We start from the raw sequence: 25,801 nt of genomic DNA on the forward strand, positions 1-25,801 counted from the left end.
TCTTCATTTTGTTCTGTGATTTAAGGCTAAAAGGCAGGCAATACCTGGTTAGAGGTGAGCACTCCAGAAAGAAGAAATTATAAATAGTCAAGTCAGCATAAGTGCTGCCTGCCCTAGCCCCTTTTCAGCCCAAAGAGCTTGGTTGCTTCAGCCAGTTTTTAGCTGCTTTCAATCCCTAGACTCCTGGGTCTTGCTTGCTTTTCCAAAATGTGCCAGTAAGTTCTAGTTTGCAGTGTGTGACCTTATGCAATATGTTCACAGTAAGACTGTAGACAATTTTCAGGCACCTTTTCTGCATAAGATGCACCAAACCATGCTGACAAATGATTCTGATCACATGCAGTTTTAATACCTTTGTATGGGAATCATATGCTGACTAAAAAATAGTGTTTTAAGAGATCCTATTTACTTAGCAATTCATTTGTCAGGAAATAGTGTAGCTACAGGAATTATTAGCAATGAGGAGTAATAATTGAAACTCAATAACAATTGGAAGGGTTTCTGCATTGCACGCTGACAGTCAATGCCTCTTGTTGATCAGTTGCACTTTGTATTTCATGGTGATTATATTGTTCTCCAACAGGCTTGATGCTGTTCAGTGATTGACATTCTTTTAGAAAACATGTTTGATTTCTTCTACAGTAAATAAAAAAAGTAAATTTTGCAAGGTCTGGTGAATTGTATTTTATTTTAGTGTTTTTTTCCTAGCAATCACACTTGACTTTAAAAAGTTCATCACAAAGTACTATTCTTCAGCGCTGTAAATGAAGGATGCAGTGTCTTGGTTTTTTTAAGTGGTTGGAGATTGCTTTAAAGATTCAGGCCATCAGAGAACACCCTTTGTAGTTGTCTTTACTGAACTAAAATTCAGAACAAATCCTGTAGTTCGCAGCTATCCTGTAGAATAAATATATGTTCTTTCTTCTGGAATTGCTTGATGTTTTTCCTTCAGAGTATCACTGTTAACTGACTGTGTCCCCTTTGCTCCCTGAGGATTCATGTAATTTTCTTTTATATTGTAAAACAATGAAGGGATAGAATAGCTTTGAATTGTTATTTTTTTAAAAATTTAAGGGTCTGACCCATTATAATTGAAAAATACATTTTCATAAGCACCTAAAATGACAGAAAACATCACTGCAATATTGGAAACGGTCTCACACTGTCTCTTTAAAAACATGATTAGAATCAGTGCAAATAAATAGATTTACCAAGGTACGTTTAGATGCTTGATTCGGGTTTTCATTTTAAAAACATTTTATTAACAAGTGGAAAACAATATTGGAATTCAGTTAATATTCTTGATTTCATTTATTTTCAAAATAATAAAGTTTTTCAAATATTAGTTTCATTATGGTTTGGTGGAATTGTTTAGGTCTATATGTTGACTATTTCAGTTGTCATTCACTTTCTACTTCCAACTCCTCCAAATACCATTGTGTAGGCAAATTTCATTGGGCTTTATAACTGTTCCTTTAGTTTATTTGCACAAGATATAGAGTTGTTCAGAACTGGACAGAAGTGGTTTTCCATTGAAGCTGGCAATGACATCTAATTAAGACGAACTGGAAAATGGGCACACACTTTTAAGACTTTTAAATGAATGAGTAATTAGAGGAAAACATAAAGAGAGAGTGATTTCAATTTGATCCACATTCCAGTAATTCCACATACTGAGAGCCAGAGGTGCTTTGGAGAAAACAAAATAAGTTAAAAAGTAATTAAGCATACTTCTGAAAAGTTGTGGAGATTCATTTTTAGAGAACTGCCAAATATTTATTGCCATATATTTCTTTCTGCAGTCTAAGTTTGATTACATGTATAGTCAGTCTCTGGTTTTTAGAATATCTGTTATATTTTTATGGAAGCCTCGGTATCTGCAAGATTAGTTATATCTTCTTTTATCTTTAGTTGTTTTGAATTCATCTTAAGATCCTTTGAACTGGAATTTCAAAAGTCAGACAAGAATCAGAAGAATCCCTGCTTGCTGGGAATCATTGTCTTGTAGGAAAGCATTTTGTTGTATAAAGCCACAAACTGCTACTCTTTAGAATGTACAGATACCATTGCATGTCACCTTTATCAAAATCCAGTTAGGATTTTGCCTAAATTTGCCAAATCTATTTTGAATAACTCAGTTATTTCAGAAACCTTTTTATTGCTGCATCAAAACCAACAGAACCTGATTATAGAGTGTTTCCCAAAACACATAAAAATCTGAAAACCAGTATTTTTTTCCCACACTAAGATTTTTTGAATGAACATCATATAAATATGCATTTGGATAAATCTTTCTAAATGTGCCATGTTGTAATTTTTGGCTTATTTGAGTAAAAAACTAGAACTGGAAATTATGTATTATGCTAATGGGAACTAGAGTAACAGCATCATGTTTTTGACAAGTGTAGAGTATACACAAGCTGGGCATGAACTATAATGAAAACTGGTAGTTGACAAAATTAAGCTTACTGTGTATTGTGAAATGAAAATAAAATTGCTAAAAATATGGAAGGCAAATTTGGAAGTGTGGAGTTTGTGAGAAGATGCTGGAAGAGTGCAGATAGGCAGGTGTCAGTATTAGGGGACTTATGAATTTCAGTGCTGAACTATGAATTCTTAAATTAATGTTCCCCATTCCACCTGTCAGACCTTCATCTCTAGACAATACCAATGCAACTAGATAAAGAATTAATTTTAGCCAGCAAAGCTAAAAAATGAAAAATTTTTAAATTTTTAGAACTTGAGAAACATTAGAATATTGAAACATGTTTGAAGCATTACTGAAAATAGTTATTTTTATGTAAGTTTTGCTGTATTGTAGTGGTTTGCCACGTCTGGAAGAAAACTATGAAAGGGACTTCAAAGTTTTTTGTACAAGTCATCTGGTGAGTCTTTTCAGTGACAGAAGGTAGAAATTGTGAAAATTTGAGTCAATGGATGTCAACATAGGCAGCCAGAAAATTCCTTAAATATGGGGAGGCTTTGATGAAGCTTAGAAAGGGGTTCTAAAAAAGAAAAATTAGCAAATTGTCCATGTTCTCCAGTAGATACAACAGGACTAAAACTAAAATAAAATTTTCATAGCTAAAACTAAGGAAAAAAATACTTTTCCCTAACAATCAAAAACATATCTTCAGACAAGAAAAAAAAAAACTTGTTGCCTGTGGAAAGATGTTATGTGTACATCTGCTGATTGCCTGAACGCAGCAGGAGCTGAAATAATCCACCCTGCACAGCAGCAAAATCCTTGTGACCAGCAGAGCTTGCAGCATCCTGGTTCTTTGAGGGCTGATGTTTGCTGGTTGCTGCTCAGTTTTCACTTATAATGGGTTTTTTTTTTTTTTCCAAATAAGGAAATGTAAGATCTTATGTCTTTAAATAAAGATCTTGACCAGCATTTTTAAGATGCCTTCTTGATTTCTGCTAACTACTCTGAGGATCTGTCCTTTTCTGTTGGGGATGTTGTATGATCTATGAGTGCTAACACTATGAGATGAAACTTGAATTTGCTGTCATTATTGCTGTGTTTAAGGTTATGACCTCTAGTTAGTAATTAATGTGTCAGGGATTCCTCTCTGTCTTTTTTTCTTTTTCTAAGACAAAAACTGTGACTTGCATATTTGGAAGTTCTAAAATATTGAGAACTGTTGACAAAATGCTAAAAACCTAGTACTGGAGGGCAAACCCTGAGGTTCTTGAATTTGGAGTATCAAAAGCATTGCAAAAACCTTTCAAAATTCTTTGTAATAGTAATAATAAAAGCTGGGGAATCAAAGGCCATTGCATCAAGGATGAAAAATGCTGCACATTTTCTTTCTGTGAGGGTACCTCTGGCTTTGATATGCATGACTTTTGTAACCAAATGTAGAATTCTAGGGCAAAGTCTTTGATTCTAGCGATCACTTTTTCCAAGTATTGTGCTCTGTATGTTTATCAAGGACAACATTCAGAAATCTGAAGTGTTTGAAACTGTTATATTGTATTTCCCTGCTTTCATTTAAACTGTGGTATTGCTGAATAATGGAGCAGAGCCCTAGCTGGTTTACAGTTGAAGGATCTCATTGGAAAACATACTAAAACTAATGGAAAATAGACTGTTGGCTTTGGAGTAAGCCCTGAGGACACAACTTAATACAGCACAAAATAGTGTTTCATAGAGAAAACACAGCAGAGTGTTTAACTTTTTGCAGGTGTGGATATTCTGCAAGCTTCTGGAACAGAAAGCAATAAGAAAATGCAAATTTGTCCCAGTGATTCAAGGATTTAAAACACTTATATAGATACACCATTATATAGACACACCAGTACTGCTTTTAATTCTTTTAATGATCCCTTACACTCAGAAATTATTTTCTGGGCTTTTGTTCGATTGTTATGGCTTAGTTAAAAAGTGTTTTTACTGCTTTGTAACATTGAAAACATAGCCAGTTTCTTCCTCCATTGGCCTGTAGTTACAAAACAGCTGTAAGAGTTATTTTCAGGTATTCCCTTAGATTTTGTTCCTCTGAAGGGGCAAATTCCTAGAACTAACTACCAAGATCTCTTGTCTGAGGAAAATATCCAAGATGATTGTCCTGAGAGACTCCTGTACTTTTCAGAGTGCTGTACAGGTCTACAATTCTTTGATTCTGCTTTACATATTTATTGAGTACTGTCAGATTTACTGAGTTGGCAGTCATAGCCCTATTTATTAATTTTTCCTACCTGTTCCAGTTTCTTTAAATTTCAGATTTTCACACTTGTGAAGAAAAGAGATATTGAATGAAGACAGATATTTTCATAACAAAAATAATTAAAGGGTGAAAGATAGCCAGAAATACCCAAGACTATTAATAAGCCTGTAAAAAGGATATGTGATAAAGTGATATTTAACAACCTAAATAATATAGCTAGAGCATTTCAGAAAAAAAAGAAAAACAAGCTCTATAAGATGCTGTCCATGCACAAATTCATGTTCTAGGTAGAAGCTTCATAGTTTTCATCATGAAATAGAACTAGTGTTAGTAAATAGTTGAGAACTAATTTAATCAAAAGAAGTATATAAGGTTATTTTAGTTATGTATATATGAATTCCAACTATAACAAAGGCTTTGGTTTGGGGAGAAATAAGAGACTACAGGAAAATTATGCTGTTATGGATTGAGCCTAGAAACCTCTTGGCTGGAATTTAAAATGTTTTCGAAGTATTTTCCTAGTGTGGAAATAAATGTGTTCTGGAATAAGGGAGGTGAAACATATCAGTTACAATTTTAAGAAAACAAAGCAAATGGAGATTTTTATTTCATCTTTTGAGTCATAGTTTTCAATCCTGAGTATGGAGAGCCACCTTGTGGCAGTACCTTTTAATGCTGATAAATGTCGCTTTTTTGTGGTCGGCAAAGGCCCTTGATCTTTGTTTCACTTCTCTGAGCATTTTGATGACTGAGAATTAAAATGCGTTTGACTTCCAGGCATCTGCCTGAGGTGCATCACTCTTCTTGACTTGAAAGACGGATTCTTAACCCTTGTATGAAATTCCTAAGATAATTTTTTTCTTATTCCCCTTCTTTATTCTTTCCTTTTTCTCCTCTGGCATCCATTAATAGATGATATTATAAACACAGAACAGATAAGGTATAAGTGAAATAATTATAATGCATAATTTACTTGCATAGTACATATACATATTTCTGTATAGTAATGTAATACTGGCTGCATTCACTTTTTCTTAAAAGATGTAAAAATTCTTGACCAACACATATTTTAGGAAGCTTAAAAGTTGACAGTTTTAAGCATTTATTTGTCTATGTCTTTTAGTCATTGTTTTGATTACCAGAATAACACTTAATAGAAAATAGGAAAAGTCAATATTTGTATCTTTCAAATTTGTATCTTTCAAATTTGTATTTCCCCTTATAAAAGATATGTGTGAAATTAGCTTCTGGCATCAGAACAGGGATTAGATGGAGAAAATGCATGAGGATTAATTGATTACACTTGAACACAGATTTGTCAAAAGGTTCTATGAGTTTCCATCTTTTTTTGAGGGAAAAATATCAGCTTTCTAGTGACTGTAAAGGGGCTGGTGTAAATATGGGACTTTAGGAGTTAAAGCCATAATATAGATTTTCTTGAGTTCAGTTTTCTGTTCTATAAAGTACATACTGTGTGTAATGGTAGAGGTTGAAAGTGGGCCAATACTCTACAAAGCATTTTCTTTTGGGATTTTGAGGGGGTAGGAGTGAAATTCCTCATAAAACTTTTATTTATTTCTGGTATTAATGGAAATCCCTCTTCCTCCATGACTGAATTTATACTCAGGAATCTCAGACAACTTTGGAATTTCACATTCAACTCATTTTATCAAATACAAAATAGTCTGGAATTTTGCTCTCAAACTAGAAATTAAACCAATAACTGTAGAAAATTGGACAGATAAGAAAAAAATTACTTAACACCTCTTATCCTTTTTCTTCTTAGAGAGAAATTGACATTGAGTATGCATTTAATCCCACTATTCATCTGACCACAGTTTGGGAATATTTTGGTTGGAGTATGTTCTTATCAGCTTTGTCACATGGGGAAAAACTGGATTTTGTCATACTTTCAAGTAGCACTATGACCTGTACTGAGTCTGGTGATGCCAAACTGTGAATTTGTACACCTGATGGTCCATCGCAAAGGAAGGGCTATAGAAATGTATAGGGGTTGCATAAATACATTTAGGGGATCTAAAAAATCTGAAGTGAGTTTGTGATAAATAATGTCCCCTGATTAAGTTGCCATTGTCATCAATAGAAAGGATGTAAAGTCTCCATTCCTGCTTTTACTGTGATGTTCCTTAGTTCTGTTATGTTCAGCATTTAAAACATGGGATGATCTGATTAATTTTAATGTATGAGTATTAGAATAAGCAGAGATTAGTGTGAAGGCAGATAATTTAAGTTCCAATTTACTTGGAATATTGAGTGATAATTAAGAGCTATTAGTGATATGTGCCATCTGGGAGAGTTGGGAAAATGCCACCTGAGTCAGTTACAATAGAAATTTGTTGCAATGGAAAGTTATTTGAAGGTCTAATTTGTCTTTTATTCTTTCCAGGATAATTCTTGTTCATTAGCCTAAATTTGAAACACGGAGTGCTTTTCCAGCTGAAATTATAGCACGGGGGTTTTAGGAGACTGCACATGGTAACTACAAAATACAAATGTGTGATGTGTCTGAGCTGCTGTCGCAGTGGGTGAAGTTCAGAGCGCTTCAGGCACTGGAGCCTGAGCTCATCCCCGAGCAGACATGGCAGGGAGCAGCAGCACTGCACAGCTCTGCTGCCCGGCTCCCACTGTGTCGGATCTCAGCACCTCAGGACTGAGGTGCCACCGAGACCACCTTGGGGGGCTCGGGAGTCCTGGAATGTTCCAGAAGTGTCTGGTGGCAGGACTTTGATCCTACACAGGAGACGACACCTGTATGAGGATAGGAGGGTTTCACCGGGGTGAATGGTGAAGGGATTGGTTAATTAGAGGGTGAGACACAGGGTTTAGGATTTCTGTACAGGGGGGTTTAGAGAAGTAAGATGGAGGAATTGGGGCGTGTCCTGTCCTTCTTCTTCTTCTTCTTCTCCTCCATCTTCTGTGGTGATGGTGGCACTTTGGGATTGGTCATTACTAAAAGTGCCCCGGGCAATAAGAATAAATGGTATTGGGGAAAAATGATAAATATTGTACACGTAACAATGGGTATAAAGATAGGTGACTGCCCGGAGGGCAGCACAGTGTGCTCATGGCTGGCTGCTGAGCAGAGCTCTGTCGGGCTGAAAGAACATCTTTTAGATAAACAATTAATAAACATAAAAACCGAAAGAAGAACTGAAGCCTCTTCTTGTCCTTCGATACGCGGGCTGTCCCAAGGCCACTCCAGGCCTTTCCAGGCCCTTCAAACAGACCAGAAATCCAACACCACTGGCTGTGTTTGAGCTGACAAACTGGGTGCTCAGACTCCTGCAGATGTGCAGATCTGTGTGTAGACATCTGCCGAGTTTCTATCTCAAACTGAACCCTGCCGTACCAAGCTGATGTCAAGTGGCCTGTCTCAAAGGGTCACTCAATTGCTTTGCTTTTGCATAGAGATTTCTCTGCACCAGACAGCACTAGCCAGCCCTCTTAGCTTCCATACTGGCAGCCTGCAAATTAAACAAGTATGATGAAGCGAACATCTTATCTTAAATGATGCCTTCTCAAAGAAGAAATAGAGTAGGGAGTATGTTCTAGGTGGATCTCAGGAATGAAAAGGCTATGCCAAGAATTACAATTAATCCATTTCTACAGGTACTATCAGAAAGACTGTCTGATAATATTATAGAAAACAGGCTCACCAAGTTTCCCTCTAGCAAGTGGTCACTGGGGTTACTGAGATACAATCAGTGTTACAGGTCAGTGTGGCCCCTCTCTTTCCATTCCGTGTAAAATTTCTTTGACAACAGAATTGGCAATTCTATATTTGGCACCCAAAACTAAATTTTAAAAAATAGCTGATATGCAAACATAAAATGAACAGAAAGAGATACTTTTGTTGAATAACTTCTGACATTTAGACTGGAATTCACAAAATAAAATATTCTTAGATATGTAAACTAGTTCCTAAAGATAAGTGATGATATGATATCCAGCCTTGCTTTGCAGCATGAATATGAGCCAGGAGTGTGCCCAGGTGGCCAAGAAGGCACCCTGGCCTGTGTCAGCAGGGCCAGGGCAGTGATTGCCCCCCTGTACTCAGCATGGTGAGGCCACACCTCAAATCCCATGTTCAGTTTTGGGGCCCTCATTCCAGGCAGGACATTGAGGGGCTGGAGCAAGTCCAGAGAAGGGCAGCAGAGCTGGGGAAGGGTCTGGAGCACAGGTCCTATAGGGAGCAGCTGAGGGAGCTGGGGGTGTTCAGTCTGGAGAAACGGACACTTGGGAGGGCATTATTGCTCTCCACAACTGCCTGGAAGGAGATTGTGGCTGGGTGAAAATCAGCCTCTTCTCCCAGACAACCAGTGATAGGACAAAGGAAAGTGGCCACAAGTTGCAAAAAAATTTCTTCACCAAGGTTGCCAAGCGCTGGAGCAGGCTGCCCAGGGAAATGGTGGTCTTACCATCCCTGGAATTATTGAAAAAATAATTGGATGTGGCACTTCACAATGTGGTTTAGTGGGTATGGTCATATTAGGTCAAAGGTTAGACAATGATCTTGAAGGTCTTCTTCATCATCTCTGACTCTGTATTTTATAATATTACTTGTACATTATGTTGTTTACATCCATTTTATATACAATATAGCATATTTTAGTGAGTTTTCAAAGTGTAAAATGAGAAAATCAAGTGCAACTAAAAGTCTTAAAACTATGTGTCGCACTGATTCTAATTAAAAGTTTTTTCAGAGGGCAGGAGTCAAAGATTCTTCACTCTTTTTATTTTGATTTTAATTCATAATTCAGTATTACCATCTTGAAACCACCGAGGACTGATATCCTGATGATAACCCCGTAGTATGCATGTTTTACATAAGCCTCAAACATTATATTTGTCTTGGCACTGTACCATGGTGTGTGGTTCAGTTCTGTATAGATCAAGTGGTTGTCTTTATCTAGGAAAGCTACTGATATGTTTTGAATGTGTTTGCAGTGATATCTATAGAACTGTTTTACGTAAGTAGTATTAGCTTTCAGTCTTAAAGTAGGAAAATCACTTCCTTTTTAATGTGCTTTTACTTCAGTCCCGGTTATTTTTTCAACTTAAAACAATAAAAAAGATACTCTGTTCTAAAATGTTATTACTTAAAGTGATAAATTATTTGGGCTAATGTATGTACTAATAAAAATGTACACAACGCTTCCTTAAGTCAAGGGTTGGCATTGTCTGCTATTTGCCTTATGGGGATTAGAGGTTTCCCCACCACAAATACGAAATTCTCCTGCCCTTGGCTGGGAGAGCAGGGATGCAAACCTGGCCAGAGCAAAGCACCCTGCCAGCTCCACAAATGGCCAATTGCTTTGAATCACCAGCCTTTCACATTTCAGTCTCTCACAGGCTGCTCTTAAAAGAAGGTAGAGTTGTGAAATGAAAAGCTCTTTTAAGAAGACTAAATGCATGAAGGATGTAATGATTTTAACAGATATGGCTACTAATTTTACAGAAGAATGTTAATATAATTAAAATATTAAAGAAAATGAAGCTCATAGTGTGGCATCTGACACTGTTGAACAGTCATTAGCAGTAATGTATGCAAGATAAGTAAACAGAGTGTGAAAAATGGAAATTAATGAGGGTTGGAGAGGGACTGTGCAAGCAATCAGCACAGCAGCTCTCCTCTCACCTGCTTGTGCTGCTATGTACTGTGTTAAGTGAGAAAGTAACAATCTCCTTACCTCTTCCCATGCCAGACAACTTGGTCTCCGTGGTGTGTTTGATATGTGAGATATTTCCTTATATTTCCCTGGAGTTTTACCTGCTATGTAAGACAATTAAAGTTAGTTTGATGAAGAAACTGTATATCCTGCTTGAAAAGAACAGTAAATAAATTACAATAGCTTAACAATTGCAAGCTCCTCAGTTTTGTAGAGGGTTTCTAATCTTGTTTATAAACCCCAAGGCAGATGGATAAATTAAGATCAATGCAGTGGGTTTTTTTTCTCCCCAAATCTCTGTAAATATGTTATAAAAATTACTTGAACAAGAAAATGAAGTATTCCTTTGCTCAAAATATCAGCCTTGGGTGGGAGGTATACGTGCTAGGTTATGTAAATGCTTAAAGAACTGTAGATGTAGAAAACAGTCTTTCAAAGCCATATTTAATTATACATAAATATGTTCATCTCTGTGGTTTCTAAACTTTACAAAGCAATTATCTTGCAGGCTTTATGAAATAGCAAATAAAATGTTAGTAGGTAGCATAAAATACTGGTGCTATAATGGCTGAATTTGAGGGGAGGGTTTTTTTAAGAGAGGTGAGTAAAAAAACCTGATTTTTTTCAGTAGAGTTTGAAACTATAAGGGGTCTTTTAACTTAGCAGAGGTCTGTGGGAAAATACCCTGTATTTGAACAGGATCTGGGGGTAAAATTAAGCTGTTTGGAGGTGACTGAACAATGCTCATTTATTGCATCTGCTGGTTTCCTCTGGCAGCAAGCCTAAAGCTGCCTCAGTTTAGCTGACAAGCTGACTCCAAATTCCCAACTCTGCTGGCCATAAGAGCACAGCAATAGAAACCTTCTTGTTCTGTCACTTATTAGGTGCTGCTTTTGCGCCCTCTCACTTGCATAATGACTTCATTACCTTTAAACCTGATTTTGAATGATGTTCCATAGTCAACAGTCTTCACAGTTGTGCACTGAATTCGCAGAACTTGAGAGTAGTCTGCAAGTAATTTGGAATTAAACTAGTGAAAATGACAACACCGTTGTCAAAGGTGTTAGTAATAACTGGATGTCTGTGTTAAAAATCAGCGTAAGCCTTACAGTTGCCATTTTTAAGATGTATTTTTTGTCCTGAGGGTGCAGTGGATAAGTTTATGAAACAGTAATGCAGTGAAATAATTCTGGGAGAGATGAGGTTAGGCAAACCAGATGGAGCTAGCATTTGAGTTGGGCCAGAGGCACAAGGAATATAAACTTCATAGGAAATCAGGTTTTACTGGTCTTATCCCTTAAAAGTCTATTAGTTTCTTTATAGATTTTTTTTGTTTCTTAGTTGTATATCAAATGAAGTAAGTAATTACCACTTAATACAATTGATCAGATGTTACTATATAAACATTGCAGTATGAAAATGCATAAACATGTGTGATCCTTCAAATCCTTTAGAGAGTTCTCAAAATTGCTTTTCTTGTGAGATTTAACATTTGACAACCCTGAACTACAAAGGTTATTAAGGAATCCCTGAAATTCTTCTGTAATGGCAAACGCACAGGAGGAATAAAATGTCTTTAGTTCTGAGACTTGTTTAATATTAGCTTACCAATTAAAAAAAAAAACAAAAAACAAAACCTTTAAGTAATGCTAGTTACATCATGAATTTCCTTTTCATATTACACTGGTAGCAGTGAAAAAAGCTTGGGTTTACAGTGCTGCAGATGGTCTGATGATCCAGTTTGTTTCTTTTTTTTTTTTCTTGTTAAAATTCAAGTTACATAGTTCAAGTTGGTTTATGAGTGGCGAATATAATTGTGAAATTTTTTAGTGCAGGAATTTCTGTCACTTTTACTGACTTCCAGGTTTTTTTATTGTGCCTTCATAGTATTGTTATGCTTGTCTTCCATGCTGTGCAGGACAGAAGTTAAAAGAGTGGAGAAACCAAGCCACAATGCATAATCAAGACATTTAATATTTAATAGTGTTCATCTCTCTAAAAATTACTTTCCTGGTTTAAAATGAGGTTCAGCTTTTCATGGTCATGCGTAATAATGCCAGTCTACAGCTATTTGAAAACCATGTAAACTATTAATCCATACTGCACATTTCCCATTATCTGTAAGAATTGTGAGAAAAATTCCATTCTTCCAGAGAATCCTCAGTCTGTCACTTTACATAGGTGTGAAGTTTAGTGGACATTTGTGGTTTAATTATGGCATGAGAAATATGCTTAATGTTCACAAAATATTTTTCTTGCAGGTTTAATAATGTCTCAGTCAATATAGCCTTTGAGGAGCAGTTGCAGTAAAAATAGTTATGATATGTATTAAGTAAGGTGCAGCAGTATTAGAAAGAACTTTAAAAGACTTTCTGCTTTTGTTGTTTCTCACTGAAAATGCATTCAGTCTTGTCATGGCTCAGCAGAGTGGCAATTTTGATTATTGCAAAGCAAAAGTTGTGTTCTCAAATATAACAAATGCTTTTATAGACACCATGCAGTATCACTTTCCTGTTGAGGCAGAAATATTGAAATCTTTGCACAGTTAAGCACAGCAACAAAAGGTTTAACTAGGTCTCCAGAGGTTGTCAGTATTCAAAGTGAAACCAGTAAAAATTCATCCTTGCATGTCATCAAACTCTCGCTCTATCAATTTCTTTCCATGCTGTGTATCTTCCCCACCAGCTAGTTTTATAACACCATACTGAAAACTTCTGCTGTCAGCAAAACAGACCAAGATTGATGTTTTTGTTCATCTGTGTACTCCAAGTGGTTATCAAACATGGCAACAGGACTTATTGTCTCAAAGACTGGAGACAAATAGATACTTTGCTGTATTTTACACGTTTCATACTTCTGTTCCCAGAATGAGAGTGGTTGAATTCTAAATTGATGAGAAAGAAAGAAAGATTTTGACTAGAATTATTTTGCATGCAATTTAAAATTGTGATGTTATATCATTAATTCAGTATTAATTGATGTGCATTTTCATGTTGTTGTTAAACTGTTTTGACACTTGTCTTAATAAGATTTGAGATTATTTAGTCACAGATTGGTGTCACAGATTTGAGGAAGTCCAGTATTTCAACACACTGAAGCAGTATAAAGATTTCTCTATATAATTTTATTTTACTTGCTATGAGAAATGTGCTTTTCATTGTAAAATATATGAAAAATGTTGTTATCTTCACTGAGAGGTGGTGCTTAAACTGGGTGATTATAATGAAGATTTCCTTTCTGTCTAAATCTACTGCTGGAATTGTTTTTCAGTCTAAGTTCTTAAACCCTTTTATTTGAGAATTATTTATTTATTCACTTTTAAGACAGACATTGCAGTTTGGCTTGAAGTAAAACATTAGGTTACTGTGGTCCATGTTATAAAATTCTGGCTGAGGTTGAAGTAGTGTATTGTCTATACAAATAGTTCCTTTTTTTGCTTGATGGGTGGTTTTTTTAGGCAGTAAGTGAGGAAATTGGAAACTATGCCTACATCCTCAGTGACTTGTCCATCCAAAATCCATCATTTGTGCATGGTCAGACTTGCATTCACATTTCTTTCATTATTGACTTGTCTGGCTGGCACAAAAATGCAACGTTTTAAACATTATACTACATTTCCTTAGCTTCTCTGATCAGTGAGGTCTGTAAACACTTCTGTCTACTGCATTATAGATTATAGACCTGAGGAATCAAAGATTACATTAAATGCTCTTGCACAAGTTTTAAAATCTGAAGGCTGTTCCTCCTTTTCCCACGGAATAATTCATTCTCTATGAACCATTAAACTTTTCCAGTGGAAAAAAATGGGGCTGCTATGATGTAACAGTGTACTGTAAAAAGAACACACTGAAAAAAGCAAGACATTTCTGGACACCATGCCAATCCCTTCTTTCACTGCTAATCATCACTCCCTAAGGTACCAACTGGATGAAACACAGCCTTATGCAATGAATAAGTTAGGATCAGTGGTAAGGACAGGACAATAGAAAAAAATCTGCCAGAAATTCTGCCTTATACTTCCTTCCTTTGTGAATCAAAAAGAGAATCAAAGTAGAATTTATAGGAATTCTTTTTAAACTGTTCTGATTGGAGCAGCCCCACTACTCTCCTTCCTTCTCCTTCAGAGGTGTTTTTAAAGCACTTTACAGAATTAACTGAGGTGATATCTGTAAATTGATCAGACAGTAACTCATAGCTTTAAAAAATCCTAAGTTTTATACAGTGAACTTAAATTGCCAGAGGGAGACAATTAGATTATTGACTCTTCAGGAGAGATTCAAACTGATTCACATTTGTTTGTTAGAATTGCCATCTTCAAATAATGTCTTGCCAGGTACCAACTAATTATATCCCAGTAAAAGAGTAAGTGTTAAGCAGAGGTACTACTTCAGGAAAACTACACAAAGTGAATAGTTAGATACATTAAAAAAGTGAAGGTGTAGGGAATGAGCATGCCTACTCCTTTAGTAGAATAGCACATTGGGCAGCCTGCATCCCTCCAGAAATTATCTGCTAGGTCATGAGTGTCATCCTGCTGAGGAGAGCTCTCAGGAGTTTTGGGGTACTTCACAGGGTGAGCAGTCAGTGAAGCTAAGGCCTCTGTTCCCAGGAAAGAGCAAGGCAAGGAATCTTACTGCTACCCCAAAAAATGCTGCCTTATCCTTGTCCCAGAAACAGCTGCTGAAAGCTTAATAGTTGTGCAGACAATACAAGTGGAATGACACAAATAACAGTTCTAATTCATTAAAGAACAGCCCTCAAGTAAAATCATTGTACCTCAAATGCTTACCCTTTTTCTCCCTTTTGACTCAAATCTGTATTTCTCCATACAATAGTTGTCATAAAGTCTCAGATACTGTTACTGCTTATCTTTCATAGTATTTTCTCTAGGTTTCATGTACTTCTCTAACTGCATATAAAGGAGTCTCATGTTTTTCCCTCTAACAAAAAATTACTATATTCTGAAGTCATATTAAAAAAAAAAACTTCTAGTGGTTTTATTTACACCATCAAAGATCTCTCCTTTGAAACAGAAGTTGAAAATAAAAGAATAAAACTTTTGCATATATATAGGTAAATTAATATGCAACATGGATGTAGTAAATTCTGAAGAGCAAAAATGGTGAATGATCATGCAATCCTTTGATCATTTTTTTCTGTTTCTCTCATACTTAGTTCTTTTATATTTATGAAACAGCAATAAGCCCATGGATGGACTCTTCAACTTCCCTTTTTCATTCTGCTTCTGTGAGCTGACCTTTACTTCTGGAGTAGATGGACACTTTTTTCCATGCTACCCTGATCTCATAAATTTTGAAAGACAGTCAGTGTTCTTAAAATGAACCGGCAGAGCAGATTCAGCAGTTTTAGTAATATGAATGAGGCAGAGGAGACTTTTGTCTTGTTGCAACTTAAACAATTTAGGTCAGCCTACAAATTACATTTTTGGATGTCTTGAGCAAAGTTACAAAATAGTTACTTGGGTGTATTTGACCTGTATTCATCACACAGTAGGAGTACTAATGATAATTGCTGTTCATTGAAGGCTGCAGCAAAAGATTCCTTACTTTGTGTGGTGTCTGTGATTTCTGTGCTATCTGAGCTCCAACACTCATCAAGGGAGGCTAATGAGGCCTCAAAATTAAGAGCTGCCACTTTGCAGGGTGTCAGGACAGTGCAGAGAATGGAGGGTGGCAATAAATTGCTCAGGATTGCTCAAACCAGTGAACAAATATAATGGTGCATTCTGAACCAAGTGCAAGTGCTGCCCTATAGTGAACTCCACAGAAAGGAAATTACAAAGATTGAGTCATGTGGTCATGAGCATGAAGTTTTCTGTAGTAAGGAGATTGTGAGAAAAATACTAGAATAGTCTGTGCCATTTTTGTTATTGAAAGAGAATACATGTGTCAAAAACTGCATTATTAGTGGGAGAAAACAGAATATCCTAATAGTAATTTTTTTGTTACAGGGAAAAACATGGGACTCCTTTATATACAGTTAGAGTCAAAAACTGCATTATTAGTGGGAAAAACACCCAAATTCAGAATTTCAAGCAATATCTTAAAATGAGCATGCATAAAAGAAAAATGAGTAATCTACAGAAAGAAAAAAAATTATCCTAGCAAGTAGTGATTATCTACTTTGTTTGTCCTAGATGAGGGTAGCAATTGGAGATTAAAAAAAGAACCAACAAAACAAACCATAAATTCATGTTTCACATATCGAGAAGCAATTTATTGGCAGCTGCTTCTCATAATCAAGCCTTATTGCTCTTTTCACCTTCTTTCTATATAAACTAAGAGAAAAAGGTATCTATAGGCCTACTAAAAATTTTTAAATCATTGTTTGATTCACTGTATGAGTATTTCAAAGAGTGTACACCTTATAGTTGTTATGAATGATGATTCCTTTGTGGTACCAGATGCATGAAACGAGTAAGGAAGAGTGTTACCTTTCATAAGTCTTTAGTAGAAAAGTTGGATTTCCTTTTTACTGATATGTATGCATCATTTTTCATTAAAATTAGGCAGGACATTTTTCTATGTCTAATTGTGGCATTTTTCATGTGTCTTAATCAAGAATTGCATGAAATTCAAGACATTTAAAGGAGAAATATAGGTGGCTGCAAGCTAAACTGGGAATTTATTTAACACATACTGTTTTAGATGCACACACACATGTAAGCAAAGGTCATAAATCTACAGCCCTCTTGAGCAATAAGGGAGGGGAAAGAAAATCAATTCTAATCAGGAGACCAGTGCTATACCTCATAATAACAACTTCTCCATACACCTGAGGCACTTAGTAACATTTTGTATAAATTCTAAGTAAAACCTCTTAGTTTTATTCTGTAATACAACAAGGTGGAAGCAATATAACTTTTTATATGTTCAGGTCCTTTATTTAGTAGTTCTTGGTTCTGTTGTCTCTGTAACCATTAAAATTCAGATAAAATACAAGAGCCATGCACTTCATTTTCACAAGAGTTTAAAAGGTTTGTTCAAAAGCAAATATGCTTAAATGATGCATTGTGTGAGCAATTTTTTTAGGCATTGCTGCAATATGGGAATCGGTTTTTTATTTTATTTTCTCAAGTGAATTTTATAAAATTGGATTATATCATTGTTCTTGAACTAAGTTGCCTTGTATCTTTGTAATCTAAAGTGAACACATATTTATGGGAAGAAAATAATTTCCATTTCTGTGTAGTTAATAGAATCATCCAGAATAACTAGCAATTTTATTTCCTCAGCATTTGGTTTTTTCCTTTGTCAAAAGTGACCTGTGATTTTTTTCATTTAAAAAAGTTCATCATCTCCTGTCATGGAAAAAAAATTTCCTATATTTCTAAACCTGTTAGCTGTGTAGACTGGAAGTCTAGCACTTCACAGATTCAATAAATGAACCTGTACATTTTAAATATTTCAAAGATGTTGTTTTAGAATGTGTGGTAGATTTTAGAACTAGGTTTTTATTCTTGTTAAATGCAACATGTAAGTGTACCTATGTATTTTTGAACAGTTTAGATTAAGCTTAAGCTTGTCAGTGTTGAATTATAGTCAGACTAGCATTGCCATTTCTTTATATGTTTTCTGTCACAAATCTTTCTCCTTCCTCTTTCTTTTTACTGTATTCACAAATTCCTTTCTTATAAATTGATAAAATTGTATTTCCTAAAACCATAAACAAATAGTTTTCTTCTATATCTACTACAAAATCCTACTATTCTTACCTTTCTATTTGTATATTGCCCTGTCTTTCCTTACATTAAATGACATAAGCAATCAAATTACAAAGGTATGAAATTTTTAAATTGTGAGGATTTCAGAGCAAGATTCTGCTTTTTTAGCTAAGATTATAATATTTAAAGTGCAATGGTTTTTATATTGAATAATTGTGGATTTTGAAAAGTAGATACCTTAATGCATATAAAATAGGCATGTGACACCAACACAGAAAGTTCTTCTAAAAAAGTGAATTTTTTGATGGTTGTTTAATCACTTATTTAAGAAAAGAGCTAATTCATACTTGAATGCTTACTCCAAGTTCCAGATATAATCAGGAGCAATCCAAATTTCTGTGTCACAGAAGCAGTTGAAATGAATTTTCCACAACCTTCTGTGAATTTTTTTGTTGATAATCAATAAAGGCAAACCTTGGTGCATCTGTGCTCTTTATGAAATATTTGGTTCTATTTGTTAGCTCATGAAGAATAAGCTTCATGAACTGCAGGGCCACTTTATCAATTTATTATTTATTCATTTTTAGGCACTACAGCAGTTAATTAAATTTGCCAAAAAGTCATGTGTAGTTTAAAAGCTGAATTTGATTTCCTTTAAACGAATAGTAAATAATTACTGCTAAAGCGGGAAAGATCAGATATTGAAAAGCTGGATAATTGAGAAACTGAGAAATGTGTTTTTCCTACAATATTTTTCTTTTCATGTCCTCCTTTTATAATTGCATTGCCATCTCCCTATTTATTTCTGTGTTTGCAGAGATTTATTGTTCATGTTTGGCAGTTTGCCAGTACTGTGAACCATGTTTTGCTTTGCTTTACCCACTCTGTATCCCATAAATCAACTTTTCAGTGGCTGTGTGTCAGGAAATGGTAAATGTGAAGAGATAACAACATCAACAATAAAACCAATAAAAATCTAATTTTATCTAGGATTAATGCACTATAATACACATGGCTGAAAGTGAGAATTAAATGCTACTTAACCTTCATGTGGTTTGGAAAAGTGGAAATTCTCCATGGACAAAGATAAAGAAATCTGGTTTAGAAAAACATTGGAATTGTCATTACCACAACCCTTTTGGTATCACATTTAGCAGCAGCTGGTTTTGGAAGGCAGTTAGTGCAGCAGATAGGAATGTGGAAGAGACAGGCAGAAAATCAGGGGTGTTTGGGGCAAATTAGGGAAGTATATTAGTTTTTCATAACGTGGAGTCAGTGTTCAGTGTAGATGAAGCATGATAAAGCCAGCGCCCAGAAATAATGCTCACAGAGCTCATACCCTGCAGGAGGCTGGAGGTTTTGCAGACTGACATCTCAGCCTCCTGCCTATGGGAAAAGGAAAATGAGGGGTAGATGAACAGTTTGATTCTGTACCATGAATTTATTGATTCAGGCTGTGCTGCACCCATCCAATGGCTGGGGATGGGGAAGGGTGTCCCCTCCCTCATGGGCAGTATTCTGTGTGGCCCAGTGCCTCGAGCCTGCCCAAGCTGCCTCCACACTCTGAAAGAGTTTATTTTAAGGAAAAATTATAGGAGAATTCTCAGTTTCCATGTACTCACTGTTGGTTACCTTGAAATCTCCGTTTAAGTGAAACTACACTTTTGTACACAGATTAAACTTCTTGCAGTCTTGTATAGAATTAAGGGTATTCTTCAGAAAACAAGTATTGAAATACTAATTTGTAGAAAATCATCACAAACTGGCCTTGATGGAAAGTCCAATCTTAATAGAAATAGTTTCTTTCTTATGACTCATAATAATATTCAAAAATTTTCCTGTATTTTTTTTTTAATACCATACTTCTTGTGCTGCAATTAGAAGTGAGTTTAATTGTTATTCTTGCCCACTCCAGGTACAGAGATCCAGAAATAAGCAGCTGCGTGAGCTGTTTCCGGATGGATTTAGCATTCACCACGCGGGAATGCTGCGGCAGGACAGAAGTTTGGTTGAGAACTTGTTTTCTAATGGACATATCAAAGTCTTGGTTTGTACAGCCACACTTGCTTGGGGCGTCAATCTGCCTGCTCATGCTGTTGTTATTAAGGTAAGAGTTTCCATACTCTGCAAGGGGTTATCTGTCTTAAAAGAAACCTGTGAAGAAGTATAGATAGCAAGATTTCTTGTGAGTTTTGGGCCTGGAGGGGAAATATCTGATTGACTTGAAATGTTATTTATATCTCATTAAACTGATTCTCTCCAGTGGGAGTCTAGTTTGTATAGTAAAGATTTAAATATATCAAAGATTATGAAAGGATTAGTTAAAGTAAACTTCTGAAATCATACCATATTTGCCTAATTTCAGTATTCAGCTCATCAGGATTATATTCATGTGTATTTATGTTAATTTTTATTAACTTTTCCTCAACCAGGGAACACAAATATATGCTGCAAAAAGAGGCTCCTTTGTTGACCTTGGAATTTTAGATGTCATGCAGATATTTGGTCGAGCTGGACGGCCTCAGTTTGACAAATTCGGAGAAGGCATCATTATTACAACTCATGATAAACTCAGTCATTACCTGACTCTTCTTACACAGCAGAACCCAATTGAAAGCCAGTTTCTTGAAAGCCTTGCAGACAACTTAAATGCAGAGGTAACCTTTGATTTGTTTGGAGAAACTAGCAAACTTTAAAGGATTGACATTATTTAAAACAAAAATGCAATATTCTCACACTTTATTAAATTTTCATTGTCCATATTTTATTACTGTTAGTGTGTAGGTGTGTATGTTTAAGTGAACTGCTACATATGTGAAAAGGGGTCTTACAAAATATAGTAGCTATTCAAAGTAGGATGGAGGGTCAAAATACCATTAAGAAAAAACTGTAGCAATGCAGCATTTACCTTTTAATCCAAAGTGATTTTTTAGAATTTAGTAGGTGTTCTGTGTAACTGAGAAGTAAAATCCACAAAAAAATTAAAGCCTGTCTTTCTGTATGTAATCAAATTCACATATTTGACTGCAGCGTAGGAAGAATAATGGACTTGGCTTTAACATTTTTTTTTCAAAGGCGCAAGACATTTTTTCAGTTGAAGTCAAGCATTTTAGCTAAACTTAAATGTCCAGTGACATAAAACTGCTTATCATTTTGAAAGATGTGAGGTTTAGTTTGGTCTATTAAGAATGGCCTTTTAAAGATGTCTGTTATTTTATCTACACAATTCTTACATATTTGCTTATTTTGTCTTTTCATCACTTTTTCAATTTTCCCATCTCTCTTTCTACCACAAAAAAAAAAAAAAAGAGAAAAAATAAATGGAAGGCATACTTTGATTGGGCAGGTATATTGCTCTCAACCATTTCCTTTTGACAGTACTTAATGGTCCTGGAAATAGACACCTCTGAATATTCTCTAAGTGGACCTGGATGGATATTCAGTTATTTAAAATTGCATAGTAGCAGCTGACACATTAGCAGTAAAAATTTACTTCCTAAAGTTGGTTGTGTAAGTCAGGAATATTTGTGGTTATTGTTCAGAACCACAATAAGTCAGGAGAGAGCGGTCTGGTTTTGGGATACCTTGTGCCTTTTCACTAGACAAAAATCCAGCCAGATTTCATAGAAGAGCTTTGTTCTTATTTTGAGACACAGGAAGCAGAGAGTGAAACAAGGATTGGGTGGGCTTTCCTTCACAGCAGAGGAGTCTGCTACATTTTATAAAATATTAGGAAGTTAGTCTTTTTTTCTGATTTTGTGTAATGATAGGAATCTGAAAAGAACAGTGTACTCATGGCTGGCTTTAAAATTACCCCAGATTCCATTAAGTGATACAGTTACAGAAGCTGAAGATGCAAGCACAATTTTGTTAATTACAGTGATAAATAATTGTTAGTAGAAATAGTGATGAAGCACAGGAGTATAGCAAGGGCATGAAAGCAACATATGTGACATTATTTACCCTCCTGTCATAACATGCAGGAAAAATTGGTACCTGCCAGATTACAGGTAACCAAATCTATGAGCACTGACAAAGAGCTATTGTGTCAGCGTTTTTTGGAAAGTAACTTCATAACATTTCCTTATAATTGGAGTCAGTCTAAACTTCTGTGTATGCTGATTTGATCTAAGGTAGTAGAATTCTCTGAGAAAGATAGAGATGATTTAGAAGAAATTAAGTTTGTGTGGAGATGACTATTCCAATATGCTGCACCAGTCTGGAAAAAAAACATATTTTAAAATATATGCCATCATATGATAAAGTATGTAGTCTTAGGAAGCACATTCAATTTTAATCTTCTCCCCTTTGGTAGTAACAATGCACTGTATGGATACAAAATATATGGGTTTTGACTGATGTGTTACAGAAATCAAGACAAGTGTGTTGATGACCACTGACAACTTTTCCATAACAGAGCCTGTTGGTAGCACCAGGAAATCTGCACTGATGGGTAATAAAACCACATATTGTAGGAGCACTTTCATTACAAGTAGTTCAAGAAATCCAAGTGCTTACTCTCCAGTTGTAAAGAGAAATAAATTAAAGGCCAGAATCACTGCTGAATTGTTTAAATTCTTAATTTGTTATGGACTCACCAGTAGCTGAAAGAAGGGCTGATAAAATGAAGGCAGCAGTTGGAAGTATGGAAAGACTTCATGTTTCCACAAGAATATGAAATCGCTTTTAGACCAGGTCTCTTGGCAGAAATAGGTGGATGTTAAGAATGATTCAGATATTCATGGTAATGCAGCATATAATCCTGGCCACAGAATTGCTACGTGGAATCCAGGGGCCTTGAATTTTGTACCTAGACTTATGTGGTGCAGGAGAGAAAATTTGGGCAATAGTGCAAAAAATTGCAGTATATATCCATATAAAAGATAATTCTCTAGAATCAAGAAATTTGCAGAGAGGATTGGCAAAGGAATAAATCTGTTTCAGTGAAAGGAGCCCACCAGTTTTTCTGTATGCTTCAGGAGAGAACAAAACAAATCCAGATTATATGACAGAGTTTTGTGAAGTAGTACATGAAGTAATATGGCAAAAGATTGCATCTCTCCTGGGACAAGAACCAGGATGTTTTGGCTGCAGTGAGCCAGTGGCAGGTTCAGAAAACAAAATTATGTCAACTGGGTGGTTAGGCAGTGGAACACTACAGGGAGCTGTTTCTAAATAGGAAAGTACTTGAAAAACTGTCCACAAATGGAATAAAAATCCATTTAAAGATACCAAGTACAAAGCCAATACCTTTAACTAAAGACCTTGAGATGCAATACTTAAAGAGTTTAGGAGAAATGTCTATGATGCTTCTTCCTCATTGCTGCATTTTGCCCTTCAGCACTTGCTGTTACCTGACCTCAGAGAGAGCTGATCTTGATGCTTCAGCGCTTTTGCTCTTAGGAGAACTACAGAGTGGGGAAACCTGAAATATATCCTACTACACTGAGCTGAAACAAAATTAAGACTTTGAATGGGTATATCAGCATGTCAGTCTGCTGTTGATTCTCTTCTGCAGATCTGAGGTTTGCTTTGATTTTGTGGGGTTTTTCCTCCTAAAAATTAGCAGAATAGTAAATAAGTGATTATCAACGAAGGCATGGAGATGCCCTTTTCCTTTTTTTTTTTTTTGCTGAGATTTTGCCAGTGGGCATAATAGGATGTAAAAAGGAGTAAAACAGCTAGTTAAGGTACTTAGTTGAGAAGAGCAAGTCCTGGGGCAGTTGACCAGCTGGAAAACAGAAAATACCTATGGCTGTCTTTTCTGGAAATACAGGAAGAAAGATAAGATGCAGGGGATATGGTTTAATTAGACCATAAACTTTAACTTATCTGGGAACTATCATCAATAGCTCATACAATGCAGGACACCATTCCTTCCCTAATGGTTTCCACCTGATGGAGCCCTCCCTGACAACCACAGCTGGACTCCAGCTTGTTTGCTGGGCTGACTCCTTTCCCCAGAGAGCTTAGGAAATGATTTGCAGTGCTGGACAGTGGGCATACCTTCCCCAGGGTGTGTGCCTTCACTTGCATGTGCTTGCCATTTTCCTCTGAAGGCAGGAATGTAGAACCTGGTGGCTTTTTAAATCTGGACAAACCTCTTCATCTTCTGCCTTGAAAGAAAGGGTTCTGAGAAGAGAAGAAAAATTCCTTCAGAGTCCTTCCTAAAAAAAAAATCCCTCAGGAGCTGGATGACTGAATGGCAGATCTGAGTATGGGGCAAAGCACAGGAGGTTCTGTCTGACTTGGGACAGTTCTACTAGCATTAATTATTTCAAAAGCTTAACAGACTAAGACCATAGTCCTATGGGGCTGAAATAGTAATTTAAAATCCACTGGTTTCCAAAGGAAACAGAAAATTGCTTATTCGGTTGTAAGAAAGGTTCCTTGCTCTCTTACCTTACCAACAAATATATATATACATTGAAATTTTTCTTTGTGTATTCAGACTCTATTATACAACAATAACAGACAGTATATTTGTAAAAAAGGCACATGTATGTAAAAAAGAATGTATTATGCTATATAATAAGTTCAATATATATTATCAGTAATATTTTTATGCCATTTTCTAAGCATCAGAAATATCAGAGAAAAAAAACCTCATTTTTCAAGAGCTGCCCATCAAAAGCCATGCTACTTATATCTGTTTACACTTTTTTGCAAATCAAAACCACCTCCTCTGAAATATCATTCAACTTGATAAAATTTGTGGTGTAGCATTTGTAAAAAAAAGGTTGGCAAAAAGAAAATAAATGACAATAAATGCTACTAGGCATGTTGCTCAGTGATGGCAACGTTGGTCACTGCAAAATTAGTTAAAATTGTGTGATGCCGATTATTGCTGTAATTTAAAATTACACAGTGAGTTGGATAAAAATAGTACTTAAAACTGCATTCTGTGAGTGATGAAACATTATTATATTTGAGCTATGAAAAATCAGAATTGCTTTATGAAAACTGGTGCAATTGGACAATACAATGTCAAGATAGTAAATATTTCTGCTCACCAATTATTCCATCTGTTACTAAATGCCTAATACACCGTTGAGGAAGTGCTGGAAACTTGGATCATCCATACTGTTTAATGTAGGATAAATTTTCAGTCCCTAAGAACTTTACTTGAGCACTAGATGGCAGCAAATATTTAGAAATTGCTCTGGGGTTTTTTTGACTGCATATTATTGAATTTGTGGGAAAAAGGAAAGCACAGTATTAGATTTCAGTGCCATATCTGAAACCCAACTGTATTTCACAATTGCTTTTTTCCTCAGTTTTGCTTTTAACTTATTAAAATTATTTACTAGAATAGAATAGAATAGCAATAGAATCAGATGTTTGAACAAATGAGGCAAATAAAAAGTAAGTCATGTTTTGTTTTGGTTTTTTTCAGACTTCATTGTCTTCAGTAACAAGAATATTATGTTTTCATGATTATGAAAGTGGTTCTTGAAAATGCTACTAGTGGACTATGTTTTAAGCTCTTTCAAGTTCTGCACTGAAAGATATTTGAGTCCTGCAAAGAAACCAAATGCTCCAAATAACTTGTGTACAAATCAAGTATTAGCAACCTGTGGGCTCTGTTCCATGTTGTCCCTGGAGTAGTCTGTGAAGAACTGAATGCTTTGTGACTACTTCAGTGCTCTTTGTGGCTATTGCCTTGAAAAGCAATACTATGGGACTTCCCCCATCTCCTTAAGCTTTGGAACAACAAAATACCACTTGAAAAGTGTGTTAAGCAAAGCCTAGGG

General features: G+C 35.7%; 1 protein-coding gene across 2 annotated transcripts in view; it reads left to right on the forward strand.

Moving 5' to 3' along the window:
- The window catches only part of ASCC3 (activating signal cointegrator 1 complex subunit 3), a 267,328-nt gene that overhangs the window by 144,514 nt on the left and 97,013 nt on the right, over positions 1–25,801 (forward strand). For both annotated transcript variants that reach the window (XM_064707226.1, XM_064707227.1), the window contains exons 15-16: positions 19,963–20,154; positions 20,480–20,704. In XM_064707226.1, the coding sequence (XP_064563296.1) occupies positions 19,963–20,154; positions 20,480–20,704 (417 nt within the window). The remainder of the gene's footprint in view (positions 1–19,962; positions 20,155–20,479; positions 20,705–25,801) is intronic.

Source organism: Zonotrichia leucophrys, chromosome 3, assembly GCF_028769735.1.
Source record: "Zonotrichia leucophrys gambelii isolate GWCS_2022_RI chromosome 3, RI_Zleu_2.0, whole genome shotgun sequence".
Classification (NCBI taxonomy): Eukaryota; Metazoa; Chordata; class Aves; order Passeriformes; family Passerellidae; genus Zonotrichia; species Zonotrichia leucophrys.